This window comes from Dendronephthya gigantea, unplaced genomic scaffold (assembly GCF_004324835.1).
Source record: "Dendronephthya gigantea isolate DGI-Jeju-01 unplaced genomic scaffold, DenGig_1.0 000012F, whole genome shotgun sequence".
NCBI classification, from domain to species: Eukaryota; Metazoa; Cnidaria; class Anthozoa; order Malacalcyonacea; family Nephtheidae; genus Dendronephthya; species Dendronephthya gigantea.
This window is the reverse complement of record NW_021163022.1, coordinates 421,983-448,086: the sequence shown is the minus strand read 5'-3', so window position 1 is coordinate 448,086 and position 26,104 is coordinate 421,983. Positions and strand designations below refer to the sequence as shown.

General features: G+C 35.5%; 2 protein-coding genes across 2 annotated transcripts in view; both read left to right on the top strand.

Moving 5' to 3' along the window:
- LOC114519008 (deleted in malignant brain tumors 1 protein-like) overlaps window positions 1–16,048 on the top strand; it is a 31,347-nt gene extending 15,299 nt beyond the window's left edge. Inside the window, exons 33-62 of the mRNA XM_028539065.1 lie at window positions 399–430; window positions 2,048–2,180; window positions 4,128–4,235; window positions 5,447–5,476; window positions 5,587–5,898; window positions 6,060–6,104; window positions 6,443–6,487; window positions 6,664–6,693; window positions 6,760–7,071; window positions 7,215–7,262; window positions 7,358–7,486; window positions 7,832–7,876; window positions 8,034–8,063; window positions 8,155–8,466; window positions 8,629–8,673; window positions 8,764–8,892; window positions 9,104–9,139; window positions 9,858–9,902; window positions 10,115–10,144; window positions 10,223–10,537; window positions 10,705–10,749; window positions 10,970–10,999; window positions 11,137–11,451; window positions 12,127–12,282; window positions 12,443–12,778; window positions 13,012–13,254; window positions 13,344–13,715; window positions 14,486–14,714; window positions 14,791–15,083; window positions 15,884–16,048. Of these exons, the coding sequence (XP_028394866.1) occupies window positions 399–430; window positions 2,048–2,180; window positions 4,128–4,235; window positions 5,447–5,476; window positions 5,587–5,898; window positions 6,060–6,104; window positions 6,443–6,487; window positions 6,664–6,693; window positions 6,760–7,071; window positions 7,215–7,262; window positions 7,358–7,486; window positions 7,832–7,876; window positions 8,034–8,063; window positions 8,155–8,466; window positions 8,629–8,673; window positions 8,764–8,892; window positions 9,104–9,139; window positions 9,858–9,902; window positions 10,115–10,144; window positions 10,223–10,537; window positions 10,705–10,749; window positions 10,970–10,999; window positions 11,137–11,451; window positions 12,127–12,282; window positions 12,443–12,778; window positions 13,012–13,254; window positions 13,344–13,715; window positions 14,486–14,714; window positions 14,791–15,083; window positions 15,884–16,002 (4,349 nt within the window). The 3' untranslated portion in view covers window positions 16,003–16,048. The remainder of the gene's footprint in view (window positions 1–398; window positions 431–2,047; window positions 2,181–4,127; window positions 4,236–5,446; window positions 5,477–5,586; window positions 5,899–6,059; window positions 6,105–6,442; window positions 6,488–6,663; window positions 6,694–6,759; window positions 7,072–7,214; window positions 7,263–7,357; window positions 7,487–7,831; window positions 7,877–8,033; window positions 8,064–8,154; window positions 8,467–8,628; window positions 8,674–8,763; window positions 8,893–9,103; window positions 9,140–9,857; window positions 9,903–10,114; window positions 10,145–10,222; window positions 10,538–10,704; window positions 10,750–10,969; window positions 11,000–11,136; window positions 11,452–12,126; window positions 12,283–12,442; window positions 12,779–13,011; window positions 13,255–13,343; window positions 13,716–14,485; window positions 14,715–14,790; window positions 15,084–15,883) is intronic.
- A 1,587-nt stretch (window positions 16,049–17,635) lies between these two features.
- On the top strand, window positions 17,636–23,921 carry LOC114519007. Its single transcript, XM_028539064.1, has 11 exons — window positions 17,636–17,748; window positions 18,981–19,295; window positions 19,774–19,827; window positions 20,164–20,202; window positions 20,565–20,717; window positions 20,883–21,218; window positions 21,412–21,654; window positions 21,798–22,163; window positions 22,443–22,671; window positions 22,982–23,274; window positions 23,737–23,921. Exons 1-11 carry the CDS (start codon window positions 17,661–17,663, stop codon window positions 23,919–23,921), a joined length of 2,301 nt encoding a protein of 766 aa, XP_028394865.1. The 5' UTR covers window positions 17,636–17,660.
- Window positions 23,922–26,104: the final 2,183 nt, after the last annotated feature.

Sequence of the window (26,104 nt, the reverse complement as noted above, 5' to 3'; positions counted from 1 at the left end):
ATGAATGATACGGCAGTTTAATTGTGTTTCTGCCAAGTAAAATACGCTCGGACATATAAAAGAATCTCTCCTTAACGTCTCTGCCGTTAGTGGCTTTTTTGCTTACCATGATATATTTCTGCTTGTTTTTTATATTTTGCTGTTTTGTATCCTTACCGTATTCTGAAATCTCCTAAATATACCTGCTTTCTGTTTAAAACAAACATTAGTCATTATTCTTGAAAATGTTTCGCAAGAAAAGAAAAAAACTCGAAGCTAAAAAATTAAATTGATACAGAGTGAAATCTTTTTCGAATGCTTTATAGAATTTAAATTAAATCAAATTTAATCTTACACCCATTTATAAAAAAAATACTGGAAACGAAATATGATATACGAATATATTTTATCGTGTACAGGAAACTCAAGCTCTATAGCCCAACTTCAAGTGTGAAAGGTAATGTATGCACGTTTGTTTTTTTTTGAAGCATTTGACATGTTTTTGCAGTTTGATGTAAAGGAATTAGCGTACATTCAATATTAAGAGAAATCTTGGTCCAGCAAAGCATGCCATGCACAAGATCAGATTGATTTCATATAACATACATGCAGTTAACATGTGTAGTCAATTAGATATGCACTCGTGCCTTGGAAATAATTTTCATATTGGCAACATTTTTGTTCATTTTAGCTAAAACGAGTGCGTATGGTTCCATTTAAGACGAAAACTAAAGCTTGATTGTGGAAAGTATTTTTTGTAAGGGTATTGAAACAAGGGTTCAAATTTTTTTTCAATTTTACAGACATTCGAATTGTTAATGGTTCATACAGATTATTATTATTATGAATATTTACATGCAGGATAAACACTTCAGTAAAAAAATACTGCGATTACTGTGTGTATCCTGACAGATTAAAAATTACAATAATACAATTAGAGAAATAGAAATTAAAATGTAATTACTCGTATTTCTTTATATTCATAGTTATACGAATGCATTAGGATGACTAACTTTTTACAAGTAAAAAGGTTTTATTTACTCGTCGTATGTCATTTGGCAACGCATTAAAAATTTCACACCGGCCCTTGGAATAAAACACTGACTTTGGCAAGTTTCAGCTTTACTTTCTGGAATACAAAGCATGGTCCCATTATTTCTCGTTGGTTTGTCGTGTGTTTTAAGTGCGAAAAATCGATCCTTGCATGCGGCACTACTACACATATTAAAGCAAATTCATCCGACAATGAGTTCTTATACCTAGTACATACTTGCTTACATTGGCCAGAAAACCATTGATGGTCTGAAAATCCCATGGCCATGCACGATGCTGTAACTTTTGAGTTTCATCAGTAAAATACACTGTGGAATAACATATCGAAAACCATGCATGCAGGTGGAATATTATCATGTCTAGAAGATTTTCCACGTTTAAGTGCTTTATTAAACTGTTTCTCAACAAAAATTTGCTGACATGCATACGTATAAATTTAAACTGTTCGCATTTCCGACTGTGCCAGTCGTATTCCCCAGATAAAATCTCTTTGTGTCATTGACGTTAATTTTGTTTTAGCTTAGAAGAGCCATAGTCCAAGTTGAAAAAATTCGCAAAGTTTGTTTGCTACGGATCCATCGCGCTATCTTCGGCCAGACTAATTTGTTTTGAACTTTATTACCCTCCAAAACAGTTAGTAATTCAGTTTTGGCCGGATTATTACAGCCTACAGGTTTCATCTTGAAGATTTTGCTGATACTCATACTTTGGCTTGTTTTACGGCCTTATTACATCGGTTTTTCCAGCTATTTATAGGCTATCCAGTCGGTCGGTCTTGCATGCATGGTATTTGTTTTACTCGCCTTCCGATGGAGTATAGCACGAGAGTTCATGTGATCCTTCAGTTCGTTCGGACGAGAGCCACAGACAGAAGCGTCCTTTCCCACTCTGCCATGAATGCCCACGTTTCATTTACGCTTTGTATTAGGTAATTTTCTGCATTTGTGTCTAAGTGTCTTTGCAGAATTCGGTCAGGTTGTAATAATTTCGAATTTTGACTGTTTTTCGGTTATAGAATGAAGGACGAGTGGAGGTTTACATTATCACGGACATCGGGGAACAGTGCGACATAGAGGAAGCGCGTGTTGTCTGCAGACTTCATTTTCATGACGCAGAAGCTGCATATCAGGGTGGTCACGCAGATTTGGGTTGATCATGTTGATTGTAGAGGTTTTGAGTCGTCAGTTGTCATGCACTATTTCCATTCAGACATGAAGATGGGGATATCACAGCTGTGTTCATTGCCATGCACTAAATCACCAAAACAGAAGTGAAAAATGAAACTTCGTGCAACTTTCACAACCTGCGAATTTCATCGTCACTTTTGAAAGGTAGCTAAATATCAAAATTTGTAACGTGGAAATTATTTCAAAAAGCTATTGTTGAGACATGCATGGTCATATATAGTCATAGTAGATATTTCTCAAAGTACTCTCAGGTATTTATATCTACCTCGGAACTATTATCATACAGACCACTCTGTTTCCAAGAGTCTGTTTTCTGTGCAGTCCATACGAAATCGTATTATAGTTTCGTTAGTGTGTATAAGTGCGTTAATGACGTCGTGTTTAAATATTGTTTTTAATAAAAAGAAATGTAAATAATTTGCTGAGAGTTCGTGCACGTCTGAACAAGGACAAGGTCAAGGAAGTCCAAGTGTTATCAAAACGATCTAAAAAAGGGACTTTTTTAAGCACTAGCTCCACTCGCGATTTGATCAAAAACAAAATTTTATAAGAATTTCGTGTTTTCATGAAAATTATCGAAAATATTCAATTAGCACGATCCAGCACTAATTTAAGGATATGTAAACACATTAGGAAGGAATTCATATCCTTTTTACATTTAAATTCCTTTTATTGTTTAATTCTGTTTTTTATTTCCAATATTTGCGAAAAATGTGAAAAAATAATTAGCAATTAAATGTGCGCCAAATTTTCACACAACGTTACAGCTAATTTGAAACATAAAAATCTAAAACAATCGAGTTTTAAATTAGAAACCCCTTTAAAACTCACCGCCTCCTGAACAAAGTTTAATTATACTTTCTTATTTCCGCTTAGTATTTGTGTAAGACTCGATATTGTATTCGTCTGTGTTCAGTGGGGAGGGGGGTGGCGAGGGGTATTCATATATTTATTTTACCAGACCGTGAAAACAATCAATTTCAAACTGAGAGACTAATAATGAACGTGAATATATGAAATACCCCCCCCCCAAATGTGCATAATGCACCTCGTGTCACTCTAGCATAATTTTTAATAGGAGGCCTCCGAAAACTCCAGTTTGAAAGTTGATTACACACAAGAGAAATTCTGAACAGAAATACAGAATACTATATATACAGAATACAATGTATACATGCAGAATACCATGTATACAGAATGACCTGATCAAAAGCATAATCTTTGAAATTTTAATTAGTCATATTTCATATTGAATCATCTGACAAGCTATACAAATTACAATAATTAGAAAACTAATGTAATTTTTTGAAATTGTATCCGGAGATTTTGAATTTGTATCTGGAAATACAAAAATCCAATTTATTTGCTACAATCACGGGAATTATTATGCAAATGGAAATCCGACCTTAGTATATAGCATCAACAAAATATGTCCGGATGAAGTATATCTAATTTTCTTTATTTTTAGTTAGAATATTGTTTGCCAGAATAAAATATGATAATACCAATATTAATATAAGGGGTATTTACGAGCACTGAGAGGTTTATGTTTCAAACAGAATCTCCTAAGGCGGAATTTAGTGTAAAATTGACTAATTTCGGATCTTTCTTCGCCAAGTTCAATTCAACTATTTCAACATCCTGTAAACGGAAACTCAGAAGCGAAAGATCGTGCGGCAACTGTTGTTTTGCAACCCAATGTTTGTGTTTTCCTGACTTGTGATAGGTTACGACTAATTAGAAAGCAAACTTTACTTGGAATTTTGCAACTTGAGAAGTGTTGAATTTGGTATACAAAAGACCTCTCTGTGGAGGCAGCTGCGGCATAGCTCGACTAGCATTTGTTGGAGTAGTTGAACGCTAAGTCGATGAAAATTTCGGATAATCCATTTTTGGATACAACCTGAAAAATGCTAATCAGTATAATTGCGTTTTGCACATTAATGTTGTGTGCTTCCCCAGTGGAAAGTTGGTGGCACATTAAACCCTCCCCTTCTTTTCAAGCGTCTAGGAATGGTAAGTTTCTTATCAAATTATATTGAGGAAGTCGCTATCGCTTTCGCTTATCACTAATGTTCTATTGTACCTGGGAAGAGAAACAAAAAGAACAAGAGCTTAATGATAAATTTATACTACCTGATATAATCTGATAAATTTTTTCGGCGCTAAATGTATGTAGATAATAGTATTTGTCTTAGAGCAATTTCAAACAAAACGGTCCCAAAGTGAGTGTTTTGGAAGACTATCAGAGTGGTACCAGGATCGAATCCGGGTATATCTTAACTCTTAAAAAAAATACCAACCAACCAGCTTTTCCAAATTGAACGAGAACCACAATAAATGGTATATACTCTTTGACTTTGCTTGGTAAAAAGGTTTGTAGGTCATTACTGTTTTTGGTATTTGCATCAAAAATAGAATAAAAACTGCCTAAAATAGACCAAAAGGTATTCGACGTTTTCACCTAAAGACCTTTGTCAGGAAATTCAGCTAAGATTTACTCTCCTTGCGATTCATGTTAATGATGTTATACTACACTTGATGCGAAGTTGTCAGACTCTGCCCCCTGGGTACCCCTGGTTCATGCAATTGTTGTACTACACTTAATGCGAAGTTGTCAGACTCTGGCCCCTGGGTACCCCTGGTTCATGCAATTGTTATACTACACGTGATGCTAAGTTGTTAAGCTCTGTCCCCCTGGGTGCCATGGGTATGTTGTATTTGCCACAGTTTAACGCAAACATTGCACTGTTCTTAACCAATTTTACGTAAAGGAAGTCTAGATTCCTCTTTGAGGGACCGCTGTTATTTCTATTAGGCATTGAATAAACTGTTGATTAATTTAATTAAACAATCTCTTCGAACACACAAAAATAGGATGAGAATGCCGTGCAGGTGGTATTAATTACGACAGTCTATTTTTTGTCTTCTGCAATATTGTTTCCATTTATTCGCTCAATTTAAATGTCTCCATGCAGCGTCAATATCCAAAACGGAACCATAAAATTCGAGCCGATTCTATAAAATCTTGATAAAGATCGTATATGTTTTTGCACCTAGGCATGGCTTTACATATAGCCATATATGGACGGCTGAACAAAGAAAAAGACAATTATTCATAGCTTCCTTTGTACAACTATGATATTAGAATAATTATTTATGCATATAGCGACGAACATAGATGTGCTTTTAAAAATATTCATATTCGCCTTTTTTTGTCTATTTAGCCAAAACGAGTGTACATGTTTCATCTAAAGGTATATATATAACTAATATAAGATGAGAAGTACACGTTTATTGTGCAAAAATATTTCTTCAGTTTGTGAATCTTTGAACAGGATCTAAAAGTTTGTTACGAATTTTATAGTCATTCGAATAGCTGATGGTTCATACAATGAAGGACGAGTGGAGGTTTATTATAACGGCAGTTGGGGAACAGTTTGTGATGATGACTGGGACATGGACGATGCGCGTGTTGTCTGCAGACAGCTTGGTTTTCAAGATGCAGAAGCTGCTTATCAGGGTGGTAATGTTCGCGATGGAACTGGACAGATTTGGCTCGATAATGTTGATTGTGGAGGTTCTGAGTCGTCGCTATTTTTATGCAGAAATCGAGGTTGGGGAATTCACAACTGTGGTCACAGAGAAGACGCTGGTGTTCGATGTAAAGTCAATGGAGGTGAGAAATAAGAATAATTTTATATAGTAAATATGCATGATAAAGATGGTAGGAATTTATATAGCACTTGCATGGATTAAGATCATGACGATGATCATATATATATTCATTATAAAACTTAATCTATAATCACAAAAAGATATTTTCATTGCTGTATACAGGAATCTCCAGCTCCATAAATCATTTCTCAACGTCAAGTATACAAGGTAATTCACATATATTTGTGATATTTTTTGTACCAGTCTTAGAGTGAAAATTAATCGTAAATAATTTTGATTATTTTCACATTGTTTAGCATCACAAACTATATGTCAATGTTAGGAGTTATTGAGTTTTGATCTGGGAAAATATACACAATCCAGACTTTTTAACGAAAAACGAAGCGACAAAAAAGCAAATTAAAAACGTGCATGCAGGACATACAGAACTGAAGTGATCCGAAAATTACTTCAAAACCAAATCAGTGATTTAAAATTTCATCACAGTTATAGACGTTTCTATAGGAAAGAACTAAGCAATGCAAATATTTTTCTTTTGTGCATAGGATCCCTTTCCTCTATAAAAGCTAACCCAACTTCAAGTGTAGAAGGTGATGTACACTGACGTTTCTATTTTGTAGTATTTGAGAGGCATGCTTGTGTTGCAATTTGATGTCGATGATTTAGTGAAGTACATCACAAATTCGATAAGATTTATGTCAGTTAACACGGGAGATTCGTATGAAACGTTTATAAATATTCATATTCATCTTTTTTGTCTATTTAGCCAAAACGAGTGTATATGGTTCAACTAAAGGTATATAAAAATATTTCGTGTGTGAATCTTTGAACAGGATCTAAAAGTTTGTTACCAATTTTATAGACATTCGAATTGCTGATGGTTCATACAATGAAGGACGAGTGGAGGTTTATTATAACGGCAGATGGGGAACAGTTTGTGATGATGATTGGGACATGAACGATGCTCGTGTTGTCTGCAGACAGCTTGGTTTTCATGATGCAGAAGCTGCTTATCAAGGTGGTAATGTTCGCGATGGAACTGGACAGATTTGGCTTGATGATGTTGATTGTAGAGGTTCTGAGTCATCGCTATTTTCATGCAGTCATCGAGGATGGGGGATTAACAATTGTGGTCACAGTGAAGACGCTGGTGTTCGATGTAGAGTCAATGGAGGTGAGAATATATAATTTGTGATAAAGATGGCAGAAGTTTATATAGTACCTGCATAAGTTAAGATCATCGTAGAAACGAAAATTTATATATTATGCAAAATTTAATCTATAATCACAAATAATATTTCTCTTTGCTGTATACAGGAATCTCCAGCTCCATAAATCCTCTCTCAATGTCAAGAAGTATACAAGGTAATTCACATATATTTTTAAATTTTTGGTTTTTTGTGTCAGTCTCAGAGTGAAAATTATTCGTAAATAATTTTTATTATTTTCACACTGTTTAGCATCACAAACTATATGTCAATATTGGGAGTTCAGATGTGATAATGGTTACCAATGTGTAGATCGACAACGTCTTTGTAATGGTTGGGGAGATTGCTCTGATGGAAGTGATGAATGGTCGTGGAACTGTGGTATGTTGGTGTGTAATAAGAAGCTACAAGCAATTAATACGCGAGGAAAACTTGAATCTTTTGCCAAAATATGGTTACGAATGTGCAAATCCACATTCATTTATGCAACAAATACTCCCGCTTTCTATAATAGTAGCGACGAATGGGCTTCTAACTGCCGTATGAAGACATTTTACCGAAAAGCGAGGCAACAAGAAAGCAAATTAAAAACATGCATGGACTTGCAGAACTGAAGTGATTCGAAAAGTGCTTCAAAACCAAATCAGTGATCAAAATTTCATCACAGTTAGTGATTTACACGTTTCTGGGAAAAACTAAGAAAAATTTTTTTTGTTTTGTGTATAGGATCCTTAACCTCTATAAATGCTAACCCAACTTCAAGTGTAGAAGGTAACGTACACTGACGTTTCTATTTTGTAGTATTTGAGAGGCATGCTTGTGTTGCAATTTAATGTCGATCACAAATTAGATAAGATTTATTTATTAACACGGGGGATTCGTGTGAGCCTTTTATAAATATTCATATTCGCCTTTTTTTTTCATTTAGCCAGAACGAGTGTATATGTTTCCTCTAAAGGTATAAGATGAGAAGTACACGTTTATTGTGGAAAAATATTTCTTGTGTGCATCTTTGAACAGGATCTAAAGGTTTGTTACCATTTTTATAGACATTCGAATAGCTGATGGTTCATACAATGAAGGACGAGTGGAGGTTTATTATAACGGCAGATGGGGAACTGTTTGTGACGATAGTTGGGACATGGACGATGCTCGTGTTGTCTGCAGACAGCTTGGTTTTCATGATGCAGAAGCTGCTTATCAGGGTCGTCATTTTAACGATGGAACTGGACAGATTTGGCTTGATAATGTTGAGTGTAGAGGTTCTGAGTCATCGCTATTTTCATGCATTCATCGAGGATGGGGAATTCACAACTGTCAACACAGTGAAGACGCTGGTGTTCGATGTAAAGTCAATGGAGGTGAGAAATAAGAATAATTTTATATAGTATATATGCATGATAAAGATGGTAGGGATTTATATAGCACTTGCATGGATTAAGATCATGACGATGATCATATATATATTTATTACAAAATTTAATCTATAATCACCAAAAATATATTTTTATTGCTGTATACAGGAATCTCCAGCTCCATAAATCATTTTTCAACGTCAAGTATACAAGGTAATTCACATATATTTGTGATATTTTTTTGTACCAGTCTTAGAGTGAAAATTAATCGTAAATAATTTTTATTATTTTCCCATTGTTCAGCATCACAAACTATATGTCAATATTGGGAGTTCAGATGTGATAATGGTTACCAATGTGTTGATCGACAACGTCTTTGTAATGGTTGGGGAGATTGCTCTGATGGAAGTGATGAATGGTCGTGGAACTGTGGTATGTTGGTTTGTAATACGAAGCTACAAGCAATTAATACGCGAGGAAAACTTGAATATTTTGCGTACAAATGAAAAATATGGTTACGAATGTGCAAATCCACAACATTTATGCAGCAAAATTTAATATTCTTCCTACAATATGTGTCAGTTTTGTACGAACAATATCAGTGTTGCAGGAAATTCATGTTTATTTTTAAACTTTATTACAGGTCAAACCAGTTCATTAATGCAACCATCATCAACAGGTAGGTCTATGTATACATGCAGTTAAATTAAAATACGTTTAAAAGAACCGTGATGACTTTAGCTATGTTATTGAATGAAAAGATTCAAATTTTCTTTTTTGCATACACGAACTTCATTCTACCTATTAATATTTCAACTATGAACTATACCAACATTCTTACACAGTTTATCGAGTGTTTAAGAGAAGATATTTTTGTCGCGTATAATATATGTGCTCAAAATCTTATACAACAGTAGAGTACTAAAGTTTTAATCATTAAAAACGTTTTGCAAATATCATATAGCCTCCATATTTGCTATATAACCAAATATTCTGTTGAAAAGTAATGGTTTTAGGTTTCTCAGTGGGGATACGTCGAGAAGAAAATGACTCTTATGTCAAGCTACTTTCCTCCACTGTTAATGGATTAATTGATATATTTTTTTGCATGTTAAAAAATCTTCTCTTAATTATCTCTGTATCGTTAGTGTGCTGTTTGGTATGCATATCGTATACTCCAATATCCTACATATACCTTAAATTTATATATACATTATATAGACATTTATATATACAATATTCCTGTAAATATTTTGCATGATATCACGAATATACAGAGTGAAATCTTTTTCGAATGCTTATGGAATTTAAATTGAATCAAATTTCATCATGGAATCTTATATATCCAAATTACTGGAAGCGAAATATGATATACGAATATCTTTTATCGTGTACAGGACTCTCAAGCTCTATTGATCCAACCCCAACTTCAAATATAGAAGGTGATGTATCCACGTTTTTTTAAAGTATCTGGCATGTTTTTGCGATTTTATGTAAAGAATTTAGCGTACATTCAATACTAAAAGAAATCTTGGTCCAGCAAAGCATGCACAAGATCAGATTGATTTCATATAACATACAGTTAACATGTGTGTAAATGCATATGTGCCTTCTAAAATAATTTTCATATTTGCAACTTTTTTGTTCATTTCAGCTAAAACGAGTGTATATGGTTCCTTTAAAGGTAAAAACAAAAGTTTAACTGTGAAAAGTATTCCCTGTATTGAAACAGGAGTTTAAATTTTGTTTTTCAATTTTATAGACATTAGAATTATTGCTAATGGTTCATACAATGAAGGACGAGTGGAGGTTTATTATAACGGCAGATGGGGAACAGTTTGTGATGATGACTGGGACATGAACGATGCGCGTGTTGTCTGCAGACAGCTTGGTTTTCATGATGCAGAAGCTGCTTATCAGGGTGGTAATGTTCGCGATGGAACTGGTCAGATTTGGCTGGATAATGTTGATTGTAGAGGTTCTGAGTCATCGCTATTTTCATGCAGTCATAATGGATGGGGAACTCACAACTGTGCCCATAATGAAGACGCTGGTGTTCGTTGTAGAGTCAATGAAAGTGAGAATATGTAATTGCTAGTTATTAAAATACGAGCGGTTCAGCGGTATGGGTACTTACAGAGTGCGTGGCACAAGCCATTGTAAATCCCATACAGATCGGCCGCGAGTATGCTAAAGACCGATCCGTATGGGTATTTATACACGATTATCTTTTATCATGTACAGGACCCTCGAGCTCTATAAACCCAAGCCAAACTTCAAGTATGAAAGGTGATGTATCCATGTTTTTGTAAAGTATCTGGCATGTTTTTGCGATTTTATTTAAAGAATTTAGCGTACATTCAATACTAAAAGAAAATAAGAAATCTTGGTCCAGCAAAGCATGCACAAGATCAGATTGATTTCATATAACATACAGTTAACATGTGTGTAAATGCATGTGTGCCGTCCAAAATAATTTTCATATTTGCAACTTTTTTGTTCATTTCAGTTAAAACGAGTGTATATGGTTCCTTTAAAGGTAAAAACTAAAGCTTAACAGTGGAAAGTATTCCCTGTATTGAAACAGGCGTTTAAATTTTGTTTAGATTTAGATATTGAAACAAGGTTTAAATTTTTCTTGTTAAAGGGTTTTAATTTTGTTTTTCAATTTTATAGACATTAGGATTATTGCTAATGGTTCATACAATGAAGGACGAGTGGAGGTTTATTATAACGGCAGATGGGGAACAGTTTGTGATGATGATTGGGACATGAACGATGCTCGTGTTGCCTGCAGACAGCTTGGTTTTCAAGACGCAGAAGCTGCTTATCAGGGTCGTGATGTTAACGATGGAACTGGACAGATTTGGCTTGATAATGTTGATTGTAGAGGTTCTGAGTCATCGCTATTTTCATGCAGTCATCGAGGTTGGGGGATTCACGAATGTGGTCATTATGAAGACGCTGGTGTTCGATGTAGTGTCAATGGAGGTGAGAATATATAATAACTAGTTAAAATACGAGCTGCCGGTCTGTACGGTAACGAGGTTTGTGAAATGAGCTTAATGCATTTTAGTGCATGTGTGTAACAAAGTTATGAATACTAATTAAGATTAGTTGTATCAAAGTTAATAATTATATGAATTACACATTCATAAGACCTTTATGGAGAATACAGATGTATACATGTGACCAAAATACTGCGCAATGATTGAAAGTTCATAATTACTCGGGTTACCGTTGGTAGAGCGAGTTAAAAAACGGGCTCGGTTTCTCCTTTTGGGTCGCGAGTTTACGAAAATCGCGCGTGGGCAGCACGATGTTTCGAACGAATCGAAATCGTCCTAGGATCGTTTCTCGCTCGGTTTTCCCGACCGCTTAGGCAACATTAGATTACGTCATATAACTGTTATTTTCGCACCAAAAAATTAGGCGTTACAAGCTCAAGCGAGATAACTGTAGCCCGAGTGAACGCCTGAGCGTTTAGTTTGATATAACAATGGGTTTATAGCATTATTGTTATAGGCTTATACTTATAGCATATTAATAAGCCTAACAGTAAATTTTATATCTGGGTTGTATATATAGTCAAACATACATATATATTTTATCAAGCAATAGCCGCCAACAGTTTGTTATATAGCAACTAACGCGATTCGTTTTCAGGAACGCCAACGTTGAAAACCACAATACCAACGACAAGTTACTGTTTGCCCTGGGAGTTTCAATGCGGGAATGGCAGATGCATTAGTAGAAGACAAGTTTGTGATCAATACAATGACTGCGGGGATGAAAGTGATGAACACCTCGTAATTTGTCGAGGTAATAAAACAAAAAAATGAATACCAGTTAAATAATCGAAGTTAGATTTCATCGACCTCAATCTGTGTCATGCATGTGTAACTGATGAATCTCCTGAAATGAAAGTGTAATGACTTTTGTAATGAGTGAAATGTAATAACGTGTATATACTGATTTTCAGCAAATTTAAAGACATGTCAAAACAAGTTGGATCTTGGTTTTATGCTGGATAGTTCTGGTAGTGTTGGATATGATAACTTTGAGCGAATGAAAGGATTTGTCAAACATCTTACAGACTTTTTCAAACTTGGCCGTGACCATACCCGTGTGTCTGTGATGTCGTTTTCAGACATTCCAAGCATTCCCATTCCGTTATCGAGATATTTTTCGGATAAAAGTCAGTTTGATAATGCTGTGGACAGAATTAAGTATATCAATGGTGGCACCGCCACAGCAAGGGCTTTAAATATGGCATATAATGAAATGTTCAGGTCAGGCAATGGAGCCAGAGAGCCAGGTAAAAGGCATGGGGGAGTCGCATGTCGGTAGTTCTGTGTGACTCAGTGACTTGATTCAGTGACTTGATAGATGATTTCAAGTTACTATGTTGTGAGCTACATCGTGACGTTCACGTGGCCCTTTCACCAGTACTTTTAACGGTTAACATAGAAAGAAAATTCCGCCCTATCAAGATCATTTCAACCATGATCAAGATTCAACCATGACAATAAATTCGATCATTTTTTTTAGAGTACAAAAAAGTTTTGATAATCTTAACAGACGGGCGCAGTAGCTCGGGACAGGTTGGAGGACCAGCTCGAAAACTGAAGAACTCTGGCGTTGTAATATTCAGTGTCGGAATAGGATCGGGTTTATCCCTGCCCGAGCTACAAGAGATGGCATCGGATCCAGTTGATCACCATGTTATCACTTTAAATAATTTCACACAACTGGCAGGTCTTGCCGAGGAAATGTCTTCCAAAACATGCAATGGTGAGTTTAAATACATCAGGATGTTTGTACGATATAAAAAACTCTATGAATAGATTCTTTTATTAATCAATAACGTATTTTTATTTTAGCATCTCATTTCCAAGTGTTTTGTGACAATAACTACATGACAGCTGTATTCCACCGAGGAGATCTTCCAAAACACGTCAACATCGACAATCTGTATCTTCGAAGCCGAAGTCGATATTGTAAAGCCAGCTATAACTCAACTCATGTCATTGTAAAAACCTCGCTTACTGGTTGTGGAACAGTGTTTTCGAAAAACGAACAAACACTTTTCTTTACCAATGCTCTTTCTGAAGAAAGACGTGCTCGTGGTGGATTTGGGGTAATTGCGAGAGATAATCTCTTCAGCGCAAGTATGACTTGTGAATATTCTCGGAAACAAACTGTTGGATCTCTCAGTTTTGCCCCAGCAAAAGAAAAAGTGTTCGTGAGCTTGAGTACGTATATATAACATTTTAAGAGCTTTAGGAATCTAAGCCGTATTTTCAATACAGCTGTTCTCGTCGATGAAGTTAAATCTTGCTCCAAATCATGCAGGAAACACTGCAGGAAGCTGCTTCACTGACGAGGAAAGAATTTTAAGCTAAACTAACTACCTTTGGAGTGCTGCTATTTATATCATAAGATCAATAGGTCTAAACTCACATTTTCGTTGGCAAATCAGTGAAATCAATGGACCTTTTATCGGTTTGCAAATCGTCTTTGGTTAAATTTCGATATTTCCTGGTCCATAAAAGCTATGATAAAGACATATACTGGTCTCCGGGCTTTTGAGCACCCCCCAGATCAATTATAACACTTATATTTATTGATGCCCTAGGAAAACAGTGCGTTTTGCGAATGTGAAACAATATAAGGTTAACTTCAAAAACGGTAGAAAAATTATTTATTCTCAAAAAAATACATGTTCGCCACTTTCCTGTGATTTCCATGGTCGCGTTACCGGAAAGCATAGCAACGGGCTTCAAAATGTCATACTTAGAAAAATTATGAAATTTGATGGCCGCTCGTGTTGTTCACGCGTAATCATGGAGATTTGAAGCTCTCCACGCGTGGACCTCTTGTCCAATAGGAAAGCATAAAGGATGAATTTGACACTAGGTGTATAACAATGGTGCATGGTGACCGGTTTCTATTAAATAAGGATTAATCTGAAAATCCGAGGGCAAGGAGGACTAACTGACTAACATTTCTTCATTTTTTTAAGACGGGAAAGGCAATTTTTCTCTGACATTTGATGTTTTCAAGAGTAGTGATTTCCGACAGCCATACACTGCACAAGACTTCCCGATATTCAAATCACTGTCAGATAATCTTTATATTCAATATTCTGTAAACACGAGCAACTCAGATCTTGTCGTGCGTGCAAAAACATGTAGAGCTACACCCACGAACAGACCTTATGATAGTCCACAGTATGTTTTCATTGATGACGGGTAAGTAGAAATTTTGATCGAATTTCTTTCCTAAGGAAATCTTAGTATGTTTAAACTCTTATTAATTTCTATTTAGCTGTGACAAAGATAAAACTATCCACCACTACACCAACAGAATGGATCGCATCCAGCGTTTCAGTATTCAGGCTTTCCGTTTCGTGTCTCAGAACCGCATTGTCTATCTTCATTGTGATCTTGTTGTCTGCTACAAGTATGATTATAACTCCAGCTGCTCTCGAAATACTTCATGTCCACAACGTTATCGTCGCGATGCTGATAATAAACGATCAGATGATATATCAGGAATGTATGCGCTGTCGTTTGGTCCATTGGTAAAAGAGAAAGAGTTACAACACAAGAGGGAAAAGGGTGCGTTTTAAAGTCCTGATTTGAAGTGCGACATTCTATTTATTCCAAACAACGTTGTACCACATTATAACAATTCAATTGATAGTTCGACCTGCCTTAAGCCCGTTTTCCATTAGGCGAATTTGTTCGCGCGAACAGATAAAAAGTAGGAAGCGATTCTACTTTTCGCGGATATTTTTTTCGCAAGCCAATCACATCACTGGATTTCAGATATCGCTTCGCTTCGCGCAAATAAATTCGCCTAATGGAAAACGGGCTTTAAGGGTTGTTAACATGAGCCCGCGGTTACCGAAATTTAACGAAGCGTAAAAAGGACTTTGAGGTATTGAAAAAAGTCTTTTTGAAACAGAAATAATCACAGGCCATTGCATGTTAGGATGATCAAACGACTACCAGAATTGTGTTGTTTATTCATTTCAATACCTCAAAGTCCATTTTAGGCTTTGCTAAATCTCGGTAACCGGGCTCATGTGAATAGCCCCTTAGACCAAACAATCTTTCATCCCATGCAACTTTCATTTATTTCGGTGCTTCGGTAGCAGCTTTTATTCCAGTTAAATTTTATCAATATCTAGCAGTTTCTTTCGAAACTTGATCAGTATATGACCAAGTTCATCTTTGTCCACACAGCTCTGATTCCTGTCAGATTGCTTGGAATAAAATTGTATTTCTCCTTTTCAGTCATACACTAGACATCTCTCGAGTCCATATCTCTTAAATAGGTTGTGGCAGGGAATTTTCGTTTACTAAAGGAAAAAACATGGTTTAAGTATTACTTTTTATATTTTTTTATCTTTCAGGTAGCTCCGAGTTAAACGCCACGCTGTTTGGGTCCATGGTCGGATTTGGTTGCCTGAGTATGGTTTTATTTGTGGGCTTGGTGTTTGCGATCAAGCGAGCTCGCTCGAGAGACAGATAACACTGGAATACACAGACAGGTTTAACCCCTTAAATAAAAATTAAATTTTCAATGTTCAATAAAATCTTTTAAAAAATTTCCACATATTTGTCGATTAAATGCTACAAAGTATTTGCTAAATTGCATGTGGTCAACATAGTTTATATAGCCTCTTGCAAAGTACTAGGCAATTATCCAAACTTATATACAAGCTGGGAAGTTATTTCTGCACCAAGCCCAGTCACATGTATAATAAATAGTGCATACAATTTGTTTGTGTGGGCGGTAGGCATGATTATATTTTTGAGTATCACTTTTCTGATTGGAAGACTGATAAACCTATAAACCCTGAAGTGATAAAGAATTAACGATCAAATTTATACAGCACGGAGGCGTAACATTTGAGACTGCATGACTATATTGTGAAGAAAACTTTAGGATTATCGATGTTGTTTATTCAATAAGGATATAAGGAGTGCCTTTCTTTGACCTTGCAAACTGTTGTCATAAGACAATAATAGTTCTCATTATCATCCGTTCTTTATTCTTGTGTTTTCTCATTGTCCGCTATCATGCTATTTTGTTGAAGATTTTAAAATTGAAAATTCGGCCGGTTTTGTCAGTCAACAAAGATTTAATCTAAAGTATAATAGAATGTTATAATTAAAGATTTATGCTTTATATATTTGTTATCAATAGGCGTAATTGGTTTTATCCAAGTTACGTAATTCATCCGTTACCTCATCTTAACGTAAGTAAAGGCAAAACAAACTTCTAGATAACAATGCATGAGAAGCTTAGAATATAATGCTATCGACTCATATAATTAATATAATTCGCTCAGAGATTAAATCAAAGCAGTTACCTATTTCCGTGATAATTTATCTAATGGCGTAATCTTGAACAGGAATGCATTTCAATCTCTACCACCCTAGCTGAGCTTGATGATTTAATGTAAAAACGTATAAATATGTTTGGACATAAAGAGCCTATTATCTGGCGAGCTATAGTTTGACCGCAGTAGTCGGTTGTAAAACACTTAAAATCTAGAAATGGCGGAATTTGCAACTATCGCAAAAGTATGGGAAATTTTCAACACTAATTAGGTCTTTGTCGATCGTTCATCTAATCTTAACCAAACCATTAATTTATAGTTATTCTAACTGTGCTAACGAAGGCCCTTAGGTCGAAACCTCTAGACGTTTTTTGTCTATTTTAGGCAGTTGTTTTGGTTGCGGAATTACGAAAATAAGACGTATATGAAAATAAGTAATAATAATTAAAAGAACACGCCATGAACAGGACATGACATATATGAATTTCCTTTAGGGCTTTATTATTCTAATGCTTTCGGTTTCACAGCTTGAAAATAGTTGACTCTTTAACTGACATGCGGATCGGAGAACTTCAAGTCTGTTATTTTACATGCAACAGTTTCCTTTCTGCCTCTCTATCTGTGATACGAGTTAAACACTTAACGTGCAGACTATCATGCTTGCTAAAGAAAGATCAGTTTGGATATGCTTAATTGGATTTTTCAATTAGATAAAATTTAAGCGAAAAATTCAGTTTATATAAATGGAGGGATGTTTTGCAGTAAGACAGGCAGACCCTTCTTGTTCTTAGCCAGTGCAGGACGTTGGAAAAAGAAATTCATAACTTGAAAGAAATCTTGTCGCATGAGTAATAAATCGTGTAAAATGCGGCTTATTATCCCATTCTGCACACTGATGTTGTATTTGCCTTCTACTCAAGCAAAATCCAGTGGTATGTCTTTACTTTTGATGTTAATTGATTGTAAACTATGGCGGGTTCTGGTGAAGAATGATGAAGTTTAGTTGAATTCATTGCCTGGCATAACTAAAAGACGATAATAAATCGATATTTTGAGGCAAGGCTACAGAGAAAACATGTGTTGGTCAAACTTTTGAAACAAATGTTCGTCAAACTTTTTTACTTCAATTGGTAACTACAGTTGCATAGAATTCGAATCTAAGACGAAGACTATATGATCAGGCTCACTTTGAATAAAGTTAAAGATTCAATACTCGGTTTTACTGTGGGGGGTCACCGGGGTTTTACTGGGGTCACCGGGTTTTTACTGGGGTCACCGGGGGTTTACTGGGGTCACCGGGGTATAGCTGATGGTGGAAGATCAAGGCATGTACAAGCTAATGTCCCAACTGAACTTTTCGCAGAAATCAAAAAAATTTTCGAAATCTTTCAAGAGGTGCGTGGTGTAGCAATGATTTTTTCTCTGAGGCAAGCTGGAATAAACATATACATTCCACACATGTAAAACAACAAAGCTGCAAACACTGAATTGAAAAATCAAACGAGATCGAATACAGCTTTAAATTAAGTGATATGAAGGTTAACATATAGTAATTTAATGAGTTTAACTGTAAATTCCTTATGTTTTTCACAATACTCGGTGATTACAAGCCTATTCTTCCGCTCAATGAATATAGGCTTGTAGCCACCACGCCTTCGGCGTCTAATTATTAAATACTATTAATAGTAAGCCAAGGTTTTACAGTTTCAGTGCTATATAGGTAGAATTGCAGGCAGCCGTTCTGACATTTAATTTTATACAGCAAACATGAAACACACACTTCAAGCCAATTATTTGCTGATCATATAGTTAAATACGTCAGCAATGGCCTTTACGTTTCTAAATGACTGCTCTATATGACGAGTTTTATCATGTAGAACGTTTAAAACACAAAATGCCTTAGCAGCTTGGCCGTAAACGCCTAACATAGCCTACGTAACGTAGCCTCTATAGTATTTTGCAGGTTACAGGAGTCAGTAAACAGGGAAGGAAGCTTGTGACTTTCCTTATTGCTGGTCTATACATGATATGCAGTATATAAAGTCCGATTTATTTCCATTTGTATTCCAGGATTCCTTTTTCAGCTCCCACGAAGAACTGAAAGTCAGTTCCGTGTTACAAATTGTTTTTTAGGCTCCCTTTGAAGGATTGTTTCCAATTTTAGACATTCGAATTGTTGGTGGTAAGTCAGACAATGAAGGACGAGTGGAGGTTTATTATAAGGGACAATGGGGAACAGTTTGTGATGATTTTTGGGACATGAACGATGCTCGTGTTGTCTGCAGACAGCTTGGTTTTCAAGATGCAGAAGCAGCGTATAAGGGTGCTCACTTTGGCGAAGGAACTGGAAAGATTTGGCTGGATGATGTAAAATGTAAAGGTGATGAGTCATCTCTATTTTTATGCAAACATCGAGGATGGGGTCGTGAAAACTGTGATCATGATGATGACGCTGGTGTTCGTTGTAAAGGAAAAAGAGGTGGTTATCTGTCAATTGAACTTAATTAATTATATTATCCTCTTTATTGTTACAACCTAAAACAACATTGAATGATTGACAAAAGAAGCCATCTATATAAAGAAAGAAAGTTCAATGCATGAAGCGATGAACCTTACTTTAATTTAACTTTTGAAATTATTGCGGTTATACAAATCAAACAATAATAAATGCTGATATTCACACATTCCATCGTCAGGAAACATTTTCATTCAATGGGAATCAGCTTAACTGCAAACTAAAAGAACTGGTTCATGCAAATTATATAATTATATATTAGTTCCATTGCTGACTATATGAACATAAAAATTTATCTAAACGAGTTATTTCATATAAAAATAGAACCATACTCATACTCATTTTATGAGTTTTTCATTGAACTTTCTTTCTTAATATAACTGGCAATTCTTTTCATTTACTAAACAATTTCAAAGTACATGATATTTTACTGTTCTTTCAGGATACATCTCCACCACTTCTACTTTAGGATACAACTTGATGACCTCCACTGAAGGTAAAGAAACATTTAGACGCACCTTTTAAATGTTGTAGAGATAAACAGAAATACAGACATGAGCGCTCATCGAATTTTGAATTGTAAATTTAAGACATTTATTTAGTGGCTATACCACTCCGTCTGTCTGGTTGGAAAGCTATGCCAAAAAGCCTATACATATTTTATTAAAACCTCTCCATATATATATATATATATATATATATATAGGTATAGCAATTTCTCTAGTACGCTATTTAAAAGTCCTGTAAGATTTGAGGACACATGCCTGGCGGGACACGCCCTCCTGTGGTGTCTCTTACGATAAATTATAAAGATGTGAAATTATTTTTACAGTGATTAAAAGCACTTTAGCAATTCAACCCTCGTCGACAGGTATGTATGAAAACTGTTTAAAAACTTTTTCTGATTTTATCGTGCCCCCAACAAACGCGATTGTTAGGTTTAACCATATTAATATTCTGAGATTTTCATGAACTGTGACAGTTACGCTGTCAGTATAAAGTGTTCCAGTAAAATTGTTGGGATTGTTCACATGTCAATCTGGGAACATGATTATCATTGCACTAGATCAGAGCATCATGAGACAGGTGTGTCACAACGTGTGGCGAATAAATTTAAATTCTTCAAGTACTGAACACTGTGCCGTGTATCAGTTAGTTTTCTCATATGCCCTTTCCATTGACCTGAGTCCGTTTACCAGAATAACCACACCTAGCTTGCATATACTTTTATAGAAAGAGTTATATTGGCATCTTCCACGACACCATATCAGTGTGGTTACAACGAGTACCAATGTAGAAACGGCAGATGTATCGATTCATCAAATATTTGTGATGGAAGAAATCATTGTTTTGATGGGAGCGACGAAGTCAACTGTCCCGTAAAAGGTTTGTGTTCGTATTAACTGCAGTGAACTGCACCGTTTCTTGCTTCGGCGGACAAGAATTTCAATGTTTTCATTTGATGGGGGTATGAATATTCAGTAATATGAATATTTACTGCCGGAAATATTACCTTAATCTAACGGCAATTCTATAATTTAATATTTTCAGGGAATTTTACCAGATGTCAAAACAAGTTGGATCTTGGTTTTATACTGGACAGCTCTGGCAGTGTTGGTTACAATAATTTTGAACGAATGAAACAATTTGTAAAAGACTTTGCAGACTTTTACAAGCTTGGTCGAGAAGAGACCCGGATTTCTGTGATGTCGTTTTCAAGCTTTGCAAACATTCGTATTCGCTTTTCGACATATTTTTCTACTAAAAGCGAGTTCGATAATTCCGTGGATAGAATTCCATTTACAGCTGGAGGAACTGCCACCAGCGTGGCGTTGAATTTGGCATATAATTCTATGTTCACAGCACAATATGGAGCCAGAGGATCAGGTAAAATTATGAAACATCTTATGAACAAGAAAGTATTTCGTTCCTTAATAATTTAAGCACCACTGCATGACTTAATTTTGTAAGTCTTTATTCTTCTCATTTAATTTGTTTACTAACGCGGTATAGATGGAGTTTTCGGAACTTTAGCACCCTCACCTGTGTTCAGTCACCGCTTCATTGTCGTCAATTCTAGAGTTCAAAAAAGTTATGATAATCCTAACGGACGGCCGTAGTAACACAGGACAAGTTAGCGGACCTTCACGGCAACTGAAGAACTCTGGCGTTGTGATATTCAGCGTGGGGATTGGACAGAGTTTATCCATGCAGGAACTGAGAGAAATGGCATCAGATCCAGTGGATCAACATGTTATCACTTTGAACAATTTTACGCAACTGGCAAGCCTTTCTAAAAATATGTCCTCTCAGACTTGTGATGGTGAGTTTTGTACATTTCGTGTTTTGTTCACGATGACAGTAGTTATGGCAGTAGAGAGCCACTATAACGTTTGTTTTTGATGGCAAGTTCGAATACTTGTGATTATGTTGGCAAAGTGATAATACTAATATATGTTATTTTAGCATACCATTTCCAGGTGTTTTGTGACAACGACTACATGACAGCTGTATTTGACCGTAAAGATTTTCCCAAACACGTCAATGTTGATCGTCTTTACCTTCTAAGCCGCTCCTGCAAAGCTAACTGGAACTCAACTCATGTCATTGTAAAAACTCAGCTTACTGGTTGTGGAACAGTGTTCACAAAAGACGATCAAACCCTCTATTTTAGCAACACACTTAGCGAGATGGAATCGAGTCATGGCGGCTCTGGTTCTGTTTCAAGAAATTATCTTTTCACTGCAGCGATGACGTGTTCATATCCTCGAAAACGTACTGTTGGATCTTTCAGTTTTGCCCCAGCAAAAGAAAGCACATTTGTTGTTCTAAGTAAGTATCACATTTAAGAACCCCTACTTCGTTACATATAATGTCTATTGATCGTCCCAACAATGTATAATTTCACTAGTAAAAATTGTGGCTAGAACAATTGTCTTGAAAACTCCTGAAACATTTATGAGGAGTACTGCCACTACCACCACTCAATCACGTTAACCAATCACGATCCAGGCTTCGTTATTTTAAACCGTTTTAAGATTTATAGCCTGAACCAGACAACTTGATTGGAATAGAAACGCTACTATTGATATACGACTCAAATATTTTTAGGTGCGAAAGGAAATTTCACTCTGACATTGGGTGTTTTTAAAGGAGGTGATTACCGTGAATCATACACTTCACAAGACTATCCAGTTGCCAAGTCTTTGTCAGATAATCTCTATATTCAATATTCTGTAAACACGAGCAACTTAGATCTTGTCGTGCGCGCAGAGACGTGTAGAGCTACACCTACGAACAGACCTTATGATACCCCACAGTATGTCTTCATTGATGACGGGTAAGTAGAAAATCTTTTTGCGATTCGGTTTTTCTTAAACCAAAATGATCTGAAACCACATCAAAATTTTACCCACCTCGTTTTAGAGCCGTAGAAATAAACTAAATGAATTTGCGTACATTAAATCGTATGAGATTTTCACAATGTCTGAACATATATATTCTTCATTGTGAAATGACTTTCCACATATTACTATTAGTTATTGTACCCGAAACGGTTTTTAATAACAAGCTAACTTCATTCGAATTTATTGGATACTGCATGGCCGCGTTTCTGCGGTGAAAGCTTATATTTTCTGTAATACATTCAGCTGTGATAAAGATGAAACGATCCGCCATTATTCAACGAGAATGAGTCCTGTACAGCGTTTCAGTATTCAGGCTTTCCGATTTCTGTCACAACATCGGTTCGTCTACCTTCACTGCGATCTTGTTGTCTGCTACGGACAAGATTCTAACTCCACCTGCGCCCGTAGTACTTCATGTCTGCAGCGTTATCGTCGCGCTGCTGTCGACAAACCATCAGATGATGCATCGAGAAAATATGCGCTATCATTTGGTCCATTGATGCATGAAAGAGAATCAACTGACAAGACGCCAAAAGGTATAACAAGCCCTGACCTGTGAATTAATCTTAACACACGAAATGATTAGTAGAAATACGATATAACCTCAAAAGTTCAGATTTTGAACCGCGTCAAAAATGATTTAAATTTGTCCAGTTAAGCAAGAAACCAGATTTGGGTTGCTTAGGTCATCTGCGTGATTTTGAGTTTGTTTCTTCAACATAACTGATTCACTAATTTTTTTTGGCATAAATTTTTTTGGCATAATTTTTTTTGGCGGAGATAAAAATTCATTTAAACATACATTTATTCATTTATATACATTATAAGCCAACAAATTACTATTAAAGCGGCAGAAATTGTAAAAATTTCACAGGCGGCCAATCAGGCGGCCAAGTTTCGTTGCGTGTGTGATGACGTGTACATTTGGGGGAAATTTGAGGATAAAAGAATAATCTCTAGTTACCCTTCTTATAATTAAATACGTATTCCTTGCTAAGGTCAACCCGAGATCAACATAACGTTGGTGTTGTGTTTCGCTGGATTTGGTTGCCTGTGTCTGATTTTGATTGGTGCATTGTTCTATATGATTAAACGATCACGTAAACGCCGTTCCACTGATGAACTGCAGACTGGAGTTAAGAAAAAGGAAGTAATGTCAATGAAGAATTTAGGATTTACTTAATCTGTTTTTCTTGTTGGATTGGGACCGTTTAATTCTCTTTATTCCTGAACTGATATTAAGCAAAAAATATGATTTTCTAAAGTGCTGGAAATTGATGATTTATATACTGTTGATAATAAAAAAACCAAGAAAGTTTTTTTTGTTTTGAGAACTTTTGAGTTAGGCACTGAAATAACGGTGAAAAACGCATTTTTATAAATGATTCACTGGAAGAATCTACTGTATTCTAATGTTTATTTAAACGTTTATCATACTATGTAAAATATTTCGCATCTTCACCCCTAGCTGGTAAGAATAAAACTTGAGATCCATTTCATTCAAAGTAGTTCTAAGTTCAAACTGATTGCTGGTCTATTCTTTCAGTAATAGCTCAAGATCATGTTCGGTTATAATTTTATAATGAGCGGACCTTCATCAATTCAAGGTGTAATAATAATAGATGCATGTGACCAACTGAGTGCATATATAGGATAGTAATTGTAAAGCGATGAATCGAATATTGCATCATTCGCATGTATGTATTGATAGTCTGACGCTGCCACTTGTAAAGAAGTGTTTAAATGTAATGAAACACAATAAAGTTTTAATATTTCTTTTTCGCCTATTATTTTTCTGGGCATTAATATTTCTAAATATAATGAGAATTCGTTCTCCGTCCGTTATATATTATATAGAGAACATAATATCAATGACTATAAAGGATAAGTTATCCACATGAACGAGAAGTAGTTTTCTTTGTTCAAATTAGAGTAATTCAATATGATGCTTCAAATGGTAACGAGTACGTGACGCTCAGCTCAGCAGTTGTTCCCATTTGTGGCGGGAACAACACAAAAAAAATTAAAATAAAATTTTTGTTAGAAGATGTCTTTATTTCTGTATGCAAAAGTCATTGTTGACTAAACACATATAGAAACATAAAATCACATCAGCCATTCAACTGGACATATTCATGTCACTTGTAAGAATAGTTTTGTACGGCACTCTGTACTTAGTGTACTATAACGATAAACATCGTATAAAACCTGATTCCATCGTGTTAGCGCCACCCTATGTTCAGGTTTTTTATGTACCTTATAAACAGTTGTGTTATTCACAACAATAATAGTGTTCACTCTTGGGACTTCAGAGTTTGTTAATTTTGTTTTGTATTTTTGTGTTTTTGAAATTTATTGTATTTGTCCTATACAGTGTCTCAAAAAAACCCGAAAACTATTAAAAACACTCTCTGTTAAAATTTGAATGCTGTGCTCACGAATTTCAGCCCGTAGGGATTTAATGCAGCTTATAAAATGCTGAATACTTTGTGCTGCTAGAGAAAGGGGAAATGTCGAAAGTTATGGTCCTTGAGATGCACATTTAAATATTGCTATCCATATTTTGTAAATTGTAAATATTGTTAATAAATATTATTTTTGTGTACAAGCAAATTTTACCGCATCATATACAAAATGCGTATGCATGGCAAACATTTATACACCTGCGAGTCCCAACTGAGTGCTTAGGCATTCAAACTCTAACAATTGCATTGTTATGGGTGATTTCAACAGTTTTCGTTTTTTTGAGACACGCGTGCGGCGTGCATGATCACACTTGTCGTTGCACTGAGTTAAATTTACTTTATACTTAAAAATGTAGAACTAAACCGTTGATGTAAGAACTAAAGCAATTGATCATCGCAGCAGGTAAGTTAACTATATTTGCGGTATACTATAATCTATATGTGTAAAATGTATTTTATTATAGGACAAAAAGGTATTCAGACACCGTTAATGTTTAATCCCTATCAGCGCTATCAGGAATTGTGCAAATGCATGTCCCAACACTGAACATTGCACGTTCTTAGATGTTTATTCAGGTTTTGTAACTTGGACATGCAGTGTGACCTCTTGTTGACAGACACATGTATATCTCAATTTCTATAAGAAGTATTTATATAAATAGCAATATCGATAATACACGTATAGATACATGCAGTGGCGTAGCAATGTAGCAACGATAATTGAGGGAGGCTATATTCATAAATATCATATATTCATTAAAATGAACTGATATTAATATCCCCCCCCCCCCCCCATCAACAATTATATTTAACAACATGCAATTATAGCAGCTACGCCACTGGATATATGCACAGTGAGCAAAAAATCTGCCTCAAATTTAACCTAACCTTCTTGTGTCGA